The sequence below is a fragment of the Pseudogymnoascus destructans genome (assembly GCF_001641265.1).
Source record: "Pseudogymnoascus destructans isolate 20631-21 unplaced genomic scaffold scaffold_8, whole genome shotgun sequence".
In the NCBI taxonomy this organism is placed as follows: domain Eukaryota; kingdom Fungi; phylum Ascomycota; class Leotiomycetes; order Thelebolales; family Thelebolaceae; genus Pseudogymnoascus; species Pseudogymnoascus destructans.
In genome coordinates, this window is record NW_020167527.1 from 1,371,715 (window position 1) to 1,382,502 (window position 10,788).

At 48.1% G+C, this 10,788-nt stretch overlaps 2 protein-coding genes across 2 annotated transcripts; both read right to left on the bottom strand.

Moving 5' to 3' along the window:
- Positions 1-221: 221 nt before the first annotated feature.
- On the bottom strand, positions 222-2,920 carry VC83_04073 (uncharacterized protein). Its single transcript, XM_024467710.1, has 2 exons — positions 1,973-2,920; positions 222-1,909 (listed from the first exon to the last, which is right to left on the bottom strand). The coding sequence occupies exons 1-2, from the start codon at positions 2,502-2,504 to the stop codon at positions 417-419; spliced, it is 2,025 nt and encodes a 674-aa protein (XP_024324825.1). The 5' UTR covers positions 2,505-2,920; the 3' UTR covers positions 222-416.
- An 829-nt stretch (positions 2,921-3,749) lies between these two features.
- Positions 3,750-5,521, bottom strand: VC83_04074 (uncharacterized protein; the record flags this gene model as incomplete). The annotated part of the gene is made up of 3 exons (XM_024467711.1): positions 3,750-3,886; positions 4,807-5,425; positions 5,516-5,521. The coding sequence occupies 3 exons, from the start codon at positions 5,519-5,521 to the stop codon at positions 3,750-3,752; spliced, it is 762 nt and encodes a 253-aa protein (XP_024324818.1).
- Positions 5,522-10,788: the final 5,267 nt, after the last annotated feature.

The window sequence follows — 10,788 nt, forward strand, 5'->3', positions numbered from 1 at the left end:
TAGAAGTCGCAGTCCAAAACACCATATTTTGCCCTCATATTTTCCACTAGTCGAAACCACGCGCCAATTAGTTCAGGATCTTCGCAGAGTGTAGAATGAGGTACTTCATAGAGCTTAGCAGCCTTCCGACGACTTAGATTTTTTGATGTTCGGATAGCCTCGATAGCTAGAATGATTTTTGCTTCTTGGGTAATCACTGACATAATAAAAGGTGGAAAAAACGCGTTGTGAAGTTAGAGGGTAGGAAATTCGGGAAAAGTGTCCGAGGTACTGATATGTCCGACGTACTGATAAACCACGTTATATGAATACAAGATTCCACTCCAATCCCAAAAATAAACTCAAATCCATCACATCAGTGAAATCCAACGCCCCTCTTCTCTATCAACCTTTTCCATATCTTCTCTATCTCCTCTCTAAACCCTCCTATCCGGCACCCTCTCCGTCTCCTTCTGAAAAGTCTTCTCATCATAATCCGGCTCCCCCACCGGCTCCTCCGGCCTCTCCGCCCTCTTATTCAACCCCCCCCCCTTCAAGAAGTACATAAACTGCTCCAGCCCATACCTGGCAAACAGCCTACTCTTAACCCCAAACACGACATCCAGCTCCTCGAGCGTCTTCCCCTTCGTCTCGGGTACAAGCATTAACACTCCGAAGAACCCGATTACGTTCCACGCTGCGTACCAGCAGAATGCGCCGGTCGGTCCGAAGGCTTCGAGCAGGGAGGGCCAGGTGATGGAGAGGACGAAGTTGAAGAACCAGGTTGTGGCTGTGGCGAGGGACATTCCCTGGGAGCGGATGTAAAGCGGGTACGCTTCAGCGGAGTAGGTGAAGGGCACCGGGCCCTCGCCGGGGGAGTAGACCATTCCGAAGAGGTAGATCCCGAGGGCGATACAGGCAATCCTCGCCATCGAGGTCTCAGGGATCAAGAACGAGAATCCCGTGAAGAAAAGCGCCAGCGCCATTAATGGGAAAGTGGTCAGGAGTAAGTTACGTCGGCCGAAGGTATCGATGGTGTAGAAGGCGGGGAGGGCGAAGAAGAAGTTGATAGCGCCGAAACCCATTGAGGCGCCCAGGGCGGAGAGTTCCGAGAGGTTTGCCTCGATGAAGATCTCCGAGGAGTAGTAGGCGATGATGTTGACACCGCAGAATTGCTGCATGAACATGACCAGCTCCGAGGCTTGGAGGGCACGGCGGTTACGCGGGACGGAAATGAGTTCCTTGGCTTTGTTGCCCATGTTGCTTGTCTCGAGCTCGGCGCGGACGAGATATTGAATGTAGAATAGGTCGCGCGCCGCTTGCACTTTGCTGAAGCGGAATTGCTGGATCGCGGTCCAGGCTTGGTGGTGCCGGCCCTGACTGATGTACCAGCGCGGGGACTCGGGACACATGAAGACGAAGCAGCATACCACGACTGCGGGGATCATAGCAGAGGCCATCATGAGACGCCAGTTCATCCCGGAGACGCCAGACGGGTCTTTGACTTCGTACAACATCAGATCAGCCGCGTACCCGATGAAGATCCCAAACGCGGTGAACATCTGCCAGCACATGATTAAGGCGCCACGAATAGGCGGCGGCGCCGTCTCAGCAGCGTAGATGGGCACGGTGGCGGACTTGGGACCGATGCCGAAGCCGAGGAAGAAGCGCGCGACGAACATGTGCCACCAGGTGTTGGCGAAGGCCTGCCAGAAGCAGGCGGTAGCGGAGAAGAAGCAGGTCAGGAAGATGGTGCCGCGGCGGCCGAACCAGTTGTTGAAGGGGATGGTGAGCCAGCAGCCGATGAAGGCGCAGCAGAGGTAGGGGCCTGAGTTTAGGAGGCCGACGAGCCAGGTGGAGCGGGGATCTTTTTCGCCGATGCCAAAGTGCTGTTTGTAGAAGATTTGGGCGCCGTTGACGACCGTTTCGTCTGATGGGGGTTAGTCGCGCGATCTCTTAAAAAGTATCATAATTGGAAAAGAAGAAAACTCACCCATTCCCTGCACGGCCGCACACAGCGAACACAGCAGAATAACAAGATACAGCTTCTTGGGCTGCCTCCACTTGTGCTCCAGCTCATCGGAAAACACCTTGATCTCATCCTCAGTCAGTCCCTCAACCTCGCGGAACATATTCGGGTCCTTGGCCACCATAGCCCCGAGCCTGAAGGCGCGAACATCCTCCGCCTCGCCCAGCGCAAACTCTCGACAGTACTGCTCACCCATGTCGCCGACCTTCTCGACAGGCAAGTTGCCAAGCGGGTTGGCGAGCTTGAGATTTAGCCTGCGGCGCGTGCGCTCCTTCTCGTCGGTGATGCGGGCGAGCCTCTCATCTTCTTCCTCTTCTTTATCGGGCTTGCTGACCACGAAGTCGTGGCGCGGGCTGGAGGGGTCGGCGGGGGAGAAGCTGGAGGAGGGCTCGCCGGTGTTTATGCGTGTGGGGACGGCGACCTTATTGCTACCGATTGGTATGGTGGTGAGTTTGTTGTTGGGGTCGTCCATGTTGGGGTCCGCCATGGTTGGCATACGTATTGGGTGGGGGTTTGTTTGCTGAAAGATGGGATGGATGAGAATGAGGGGAACCACAGTATGTATGTTTGTATATATGTTCAAAAGCAGATGTATCAAAGGAAGGAACGATATGATAGAGAAAAAGAAAGTAAAACTGCTTAGCGGTGCGGGGTTCCACTAAGTTTATATGTTGACAATCCGATCATCAGTTTTTCGATGGATAGTCTCTTACGCCTTCTGGTACCTTTGACATCATCGAGGGAGTCCTTGACGGGGGGTGGTGATGTGGGGAAGTAGTAGGGAGAGTATCGGTAGTCATTGGTAGTGACTTTTATGACTTTGTAGATAGTAGCACTACTTAGTACCATAGCAGTGATTGTCTTGTAGTCATCCGGGAATGGGAGGGAAGGGGAGGGAAGGGGAGGGAAGGGGAGGGAGGGAGGGGGGAATGTTTGGGGTGAGAGAGTCGTATACGTATACGGTCCTATCGTATACCGCTGATGACCCGCACTCCCTTACGGAGTACTCATGCTATCGAATGACATTCGGGGGCGCCAAGAAGCGCGCGGGAAAGATGGGCAAACAAGAAAAGAGGAAGAGAAGCGCACCAAAGCAAGACTACCTTAGTCTTAGGTATGCCATGCGATACAGTACAAGCGATCCAGGGCCACTGAGTGGGGACCCCGCATCCGCGGTACTCACCTGGACGAACGAGAGTGAGCTTTTGGTGGCGACGTCACTATATTTGATTTTGGTGGTTGCGAGGGTGAGGGATGGGAGAAATAGAGCCGATTGAGGCAAATCGGTGTGTCTTAATGGAGGGGTGGTGACGTCGTGGGTACAAGAAAAAGAATAAATTGGAGATTGTGAGAGTGCACTAGCCATACAAGTGTCCCTTGGTCTAATAGTGAGTCGAGTCGAGTACAAAGTGCCGGAGACACTAGGGAAAGCACTATCTGAAATCGTTAGCAGATCCAATCCAAGCACAGGAAATTGAGACTTGGTGATATTTCGGCGGTCGTCGCTCTCGCTATCGTTGTTGTCTTCGACATATTAAAGATTTTAATACTGAGATAACCCCAAGAAAAGGAAGAGGGGTGCTTTAAGTTCTGTCGTTCTGTGTCGTGGTGGTTTGAAAATTTCCCACTCTTATGCACTTCGTTGTTTATAGCTAGCAATGCCTTGCGCTCTACTCCCAAGTATTGTGAAGTAATCGAGAGATTATTACTGACAGCTTTCTAGCTATATTCCAGGCGGCCGCTATCCTGGATGAATCTCAAGCTCAAACTCCTTTAAACTCTCCTTTTGTGCCTGAGCAAACGTCCTCACATTGCATTGCACCTCCTTGATATCCTTGATTACCTGCTCTGGTAAACTTCTAATGATATCTTCGATATCTTCGGGAGAAAGTTTGAAGGAAGGCGGCGACCACTTGTCAAAATATTCGGAATAGGAGCGACCACAGAGTCTCCATTTTTGCGAATATCCTCAATTACTGAGCTGACAACGGAAGGCACATTAGTTCGTACGCTGCTGCTTGATGCAGCCGTGCTTAGAAATCCTGTCTTTAAATAATGGGGCATCTTGATGTTTTGATGTATTGGGTGGGTGGATGTCTGAATAGAAACTGACGTGAGTTGAAGCGATGAGGAGAACTTAGGGTTCTTTGAGCTATATATCGATCTAAAGTCAGGATCGATAAAATATATTAATTATAAATTAGGGTCATTTTCATATCGGGATTATCGTGCACAGGTTATCCGGAAGGGTATGCGCGGGGTTGTGCGGGGGCTTATTTGGGGTTATGCGGGGGTTCATGTTGGGTAGAGTCTCGATAAGACGATGTAATCCATCCCTTAGTTCAATATCGTCTTATCGAATATATCGTTCAACTGAATGTCACACGATCAAGGGCATGTAACAAAGATATGTCCGACTTATCTGCGCCCTCTTGCTGTAGCTTCCATAATCTGATTTTTTCCTGCAGGGGATCAGACACAAAGGCTTCAAGTAACACGTTACTAGTATATAACAAATACTGTATTGAGTTGAGCACGAAGCTCCTATCTAAGGAAATACTATCTACTTATATAGTGGCGTCGTGCCTAGTGGACTCTTGGGAACTCACTCGAGTCCTCAGAGTCCTGGACTCTTAGGACTCTTCTCATCATCCTGCGAGTCCATCACGTGCCTAGTGGACTCCTGGGAACTCACTCGAGTCCTCGGAGTCCTGGACTCTTAGGACTCTTCTCATCATCCTGCGAGTCCGTCACGTGATACTTTCGGAACTACTATTCCCCGCTGCCCCTCCAGGTACCAGGGCCGGTCTCATGCGACCTCCCTCCTTCCTGTCCTGTAGTTGGCCAGCCTTCTTGTTCCGTCGTAACATGGGGGGGAATTCGATCCGATTCCAACTTCGAAAAGACATCAGTGTACCTCCGGTGCATATGCGGAAGCTTCTGCTGGATGAGGCGGAGCGTTTCTTCGTCCTCTACCAACTCCTTTTCATGAATGATCTGATCGATTTCGTAGATGCTAGTCTGAAAAAACTCGGAGTCGTTTCGCATCATCTCGTGGTGGAAAGCATTTGCACTGATTTCGCATATATGCATGGGCGCAAACCTATGTACTAGGGTTTTCTGCGGTGGGGGAGAAACCTCCTGGTTTCGTGGTGGGTTCGATGGCGTATCAGTGATCTCTTCGTAGTCGGAAGTTATCACTTTCATTTCCATCGAACGTCCGCCTGCGCGGCGTCTGTCTTCGCGGTGGATTGCGAAATCCCGGCGATTCGCATCCGACTGGTATGCAGGATGTTTAATGGACGTTTCGCGTGAGTGGTAGGGCAAGGTGATCTCCTTGCTCCAGCTAGGAGTCGGCAGGTACTCCTTTGGCCGCGCAGGCGGACGTTCAATGGAAATGAAAGTGATAACTTCCGACTACGAAGAGATCACTGATACGCCATCGAACCCACCACGAAACCAGGAGGTTTCTCCCCCACCGCAGAAAACCCTAGTACATAGGTTTACGCCCATGCATATATGCGAAATCAGTGCAAATGCTTTCCACTTTGCAGAGTCGAGTAGTATTCGGAAGTGGCTGAAAAGTTTCTTCCCAATTATCACATCTTGTGCTCCGAGGTCCAGGAGTACAAAGGGGCAGTTATATATTCGGCGTCCTTCGACTGTTAAGTGTAACCGAATATACTCCGATACGTGGCCTTGGATTTTGCGCTGAAATCCACATATGGGTACAGAGTAGGGTAGTTTCCGTATAGGGCTCTGAAGCGCTTTCGACAGTCATATTGTGAAAGGCTTGTTAATGACGAGGTAGCCGTTTGCTCCTGTGTCTGCTAGGGACTTCGTTTGCACCCCGAGTCCATTCATACTCAGGGTCGTGTCGACTAAGAACTGGGTGCCTCCCAGGAGTTCTCGTAAGTCTAGTCCTCGCAGGTCACATTTGCGTAGACCTAGGAAGGAGCCTTCTCCTAGGCCTCATCGTTTTCCTCGAGGGACGCATCCGATTGAAGTTCCACAGCTTCTTCCCATTGTTCTTCTGCCTCGGGGTCGTTACGGTCCATTTCCTTGATAGTAGCGTTAAGGGGGCATTTGTCCTGGAAATGGCCGGGCTTGCCACACTTGAAACAGTTCCCTGAGGGCACAGGGACTGCGGTTCTCACACGTTCCGGTATGGCTGGCTTGGGGAGGAACGCAGTTCGGGTGAACAGAGCAGATGTGGCTCGAGTCGGCTTCGACGCCGACGCCTTTGTCGTGTCCGTGGTACGTGTGGACGTCCTTGCGAGAGCGGGTAGCAGATTCAATTCGTTGTTCCGGCGCCGTTCCTGATCGAAGGCGGTAAGTTCTCGTACCATGGTCTGGTAGTCTCCATTCCATTGGTTTTTGATGATCGCGATGTGGCTGCGGAATTGGGGAGTCAACTTGTTCCACATGTACTGAAACCATTCCGACTCGGAGACTTGTCCTGTGATAGCTGCACTTTGGAAATGAGCCTTGAACTCTGGGAAGGTTTCGCTAGCATGCCCTTTCTCTCCCATTTGCAGGTCGTCGAAGAGGTTCCTGGCCTGCTCCGTCTCGTTGCCTGTGAGGTAGTATGAACCTAGTAGATCCATCATCTCCTCATATAACTAGTGAGACCACTAGGTCATGAAGGCTCATTAGGTGGTGAGGGGTCATAGATACCATTAGGTAAAGGATGGTTAGGACCATCGGATGGTCTACCATTAGATAAAGGATGATTAGAACCATTGGGTGGTGAGGGATTATCTCTACCATTAAATAAAGGATGATTAGGACCATCGGGTGATAATGATAGAGACATATTTGCGTCAGTGGTTGAGTGTTGCAGTCACCAAGTAGCAAGCGAAGGGGAAAGCGAAGATGAAGGCGGCTACTTGCAACACGCGACGCGCCACGCGTCGGGTCACGTTGGGCTTCAAACTTTATTAAGCACCATGTAGAGCTCCGGACACGCTTCCAGCGAAAAATACGACTACCAGAGGGCTAAGTGCAAAGATCCAGAAGTCATTCGTGGCTGGTTTGAGCTTGTATGGAACACAATTCTAAAGTATGGCATCAACAATGCAGATATCTACAACTTTGATGAGACTGGGTTTATGATGGGCGTCATCTCAAGCGCAACGGTAGTAACGAGCTCAGATGGGCGGGCAAAGGCAAAAAAGGTGCAGCCTGGCAATCGGGAATGGGTTACAGTAATCCAAGGCGTTAGTTCTCAAGGTTGGGCAGTGCCGCCATTTGTCATTGTGGCAGGTAAAAACCACCTTGCATCTTGGTATGAGAATAGCAGATTTCCAGCAGATTGGGTAATCGCTGTTACTGCAAATGGCTGGACTACAAACGAGAGAGGTATGGATTGGATTCAGCATTTTGAGAAGCACACAAAGCCCCGGAGTGTTGGTGGTTATCGCTTGTTAGTCCTGTTACGGCTATAGTAACATGATGTCATGGTTACAGGGCCAGGGCCTAGTAACGTGACGTGTGAGTCACAGTGGGAAGCGGGGTAGGCTGCCATGTGACGGGGCTAATGGATAGTTGCAGAAACTAGTGGATATTGGATAGTTGAGCTATCCACGAACTATCCTGAATATCTAGCTATCCGCCAACTATCCAGATTACCCATGAGGCACGACGCCACTATATAAGTAGATAGTATTTCCTTAGATAGGAGCTTCATGCTCAACTCAATATAGTATTCTTTACAATACTGTAACGTGTTACTTGGAAAGCCTTTGTGTCTAATCCCCTGCCTCCTCTGTCAAGTCAACCTTACGCAAGAAACCTCTGTGTCTTCTATCGTTTAGAAGTCAGCGTTACAAGTCCTTGATGGTCATGAGAGCCACCACTCAGACAAGTTTGAGGAGTACTGCAAAGAACACAACATTATTACGCTTTGTATGCCTGCTCACTCTTCCCATATACTCCAACCACTTGATGTTGGCTGTTTTGGCCCATTAAAGAGAGCTTACAGTCGGCAAATTGAAGATATGATGCAGGCTCATATTATTCACATTACTAAGGATGACTTCTTTCCTGCCTTCCATGCTGCATTTAACATTGCAATGACAGAAAGCAATATTCAGGGAGGGTTCCGAGGTGCTGGGCTTCTTCCATTTAGCCCTGAGAGTGTAATATCTACACTTGACCTTAGGTTTAAGACGCCAACACCTCCAACCTCTCGCCCAAACACCGCTCAACCATGGGTTTCTCAGACACCAAATAACCCAACTGAAGCTGTATCACAGTCTACTTTCATTAAAAACCGAATTGCGCATCATCAAAATAGCTCTCCAACCTCAATCTATGCAGCTGTTGACCAGTTTACAAAGGGTGCATCGCAAATAATGCATCAATTAGCATTGTTAAAAGCAGAGAACCAAAACCTGCGACAGGCAAATGAAGTGCTAAGCAAGCGCCAGAGAGCTAAAAAAACATGACTACAGCAAGGAGGATCACTTAGTCAACAGGTAGCACAGGAGCTACAGGACGAGAGGGACATTGTGCAGCAAGTAGAGCAAGAAATAAGGGCAAGTAGTGGTCGGAAGCCAAGGGAAGAAACCCATGCACGTCGCTGTGGCAAGTGTGGTGAGACTGGACACAATGCGCGCACTTGTCAGATTGTAATAGACAGGTCTGAGGAAGAGTACTCCGAGTAGTTTTAATTAATTTATATTGTTGTGGTGGATTTATCGCAATTCTTATGGGGTAGTCGCGATATTTTGGCACTTTCGCTTGTTTGGCACTTTCGTTATACATGCATGTTATTTAAAAGCTGTAGATAGTGTGGAATACAGACGTTCAACGTTGGATAATTATCTGCTTGAACTTGCTCTGCTGGTTTGACGAATATCTTAAAGAACGCCTTTAGTCCATGTAACATTTGCCATTCTATTGATGTAATGATAATATCACGCATACTTAAATCCATCGTTTGCGAAGCACATAAAGCATTGATCGGCTGCTCAAGCTTCAAAGCGTTCTCAAGCATATAATATGTTGAGTTCCATCGTACAGGCATATTGAGGGACATTGAAACCACCTGAATACCCATAGCAGATGCTTGTACTTTCAATGCATCTTTCCATGCTCGACGGTTCCGGAAGACATAGATATGCCGGCGTAGTTTTATAAGAACCATTGCCACATCTTCTTTATTAAGAACGAAGCCTTGAGTATGAGCTAAGCCTTGCTTAAGCCTATACAATTCCGTTTGTTCTGATGGTACAGCTTTTAACATAGTTAAAGCTGCTTGAACTGCAAGGTTTATAATGTGTGCCATGCATCGGACATCGCCTTCCTTTACTGTAAAGCTCCATGGTTGCTGTATAGAAATGACGCTCGTGCATGCCCCTATTTCAAACTCTGCGAGCATTGCTGTATTGTTCGATGCGTTGTCTCTAGTAATTGTAAAGACTCCGTTCGTAATACCAAAGTCGTCCGTAACAGCTTGAAGCTGCTCTGCAAGATATTCACCAGAATGAATGGGCTCCTTTAGATGTATGTGTCATACTGACATTCGTTGCACTCAGTTTGCTATCAAACTCAAGAGCAAACTTGGAAATCTCCTCCTCAAACCTACAAGTCACTATACATATTTTGGCTTATCACACCAACAACAAGAGCAATACTACTCAACGATTGCTACAACCATCTATGATTCATTACACGTCATCGCTCCTTAGTTACTGGGCCGATATTACCACATAGCATATCTCTACAACCCTCTATGATTCATTACATGACATCACTCATACTACCACATGACATATCTCTACCAACTAGAGGCCTAGGAGCATGAACGATAGCTCTAAAAGCTCCTACGAACCTCTATGATTCATTACATGTCATCGCTCTTTAGTTACCCACAAGATTGGTTAAGTTATGACATAATTTGTCTATGACATAATTTGTCTATGACATAATTTGTCTATGACATAATTTGTCTATGACATAATTTGTCTATAGGGGTACTCTGACCTTGGACCTCCTTTTACTTCCTATAGGCTACGAACCTAGGAGATGGTTCTATGGGATTCTCTTATGTCGACTACAGTTACCAAGCCTGGTTAGTCATGGAAAGTCTTGGAAAATGAGAGAACTACACTCCTTTAGCATAAATAGGATTGCCCTTTCCTTAAGAAAGGGCAAGCAGACAATACAGTAAATCGACTATCACATACTTCCACGTCTTTTCCACGCTTCCAAGCATTCATCTTGTTACTCCTTGTTTCTGAAAAGTCAGTGAGGTGTTAACCTCTGACTTATCCCTGAGTTCCCAGACTCAACATTTGTTGCAACTTGTCTGAACCACTTCACTACATCACACACCTGATTGCTGCGTTGTGGAATAGTCTAAGCTACGACCCTTTGGCTCTGTTTTCTAAGACAGTGTGTTGTCTTAGTAAATTCATCCCTTCCTTGGGTGGCTAGATTCTCACATCTGGTGCACCCACCATTACAGTATGATATCAAGAACACAGTGCCGGTGAACCCATTCGTTATTTATCCAATGAACAGTTATCGCAGCGTTGTAATGGTGGGTGCACCAGATGTAAGAATCTAGCCACCCAAGGAAGGGATGATTTTACTAAGACAACACACTGTCTTAGGAAAAAGAGCCAAATGGTCGTAGATTAGACTATTCCACAACGCAGCAATCAGGTGTATGATGTAGTGGAGTGGTTTAGACAAGTTATAAGAAATGTTGAGTCTGAGAACTCAGGGATAAGTCAGAGGTTAACACCTCACTGACTTTTCAGAAACAAGGA

Excerpts from the sequence above, each read along its gene's own strand:
- VC83_04073 (XM_024467710.1), bottom strand. The coding sequence starts at position 2,504 with ATGCCAACCATGGCGGACCCCAACATGGACGACCCCAACAACAAACTC. Across the intron at positions 1,910-1,972 it reads TGCGGCCGTGCAGGGAATGG|ACGAAACGGTCGTCAACGGC; the intron begins GTGAGTTTTCTT and ends AACCCCCATCAG.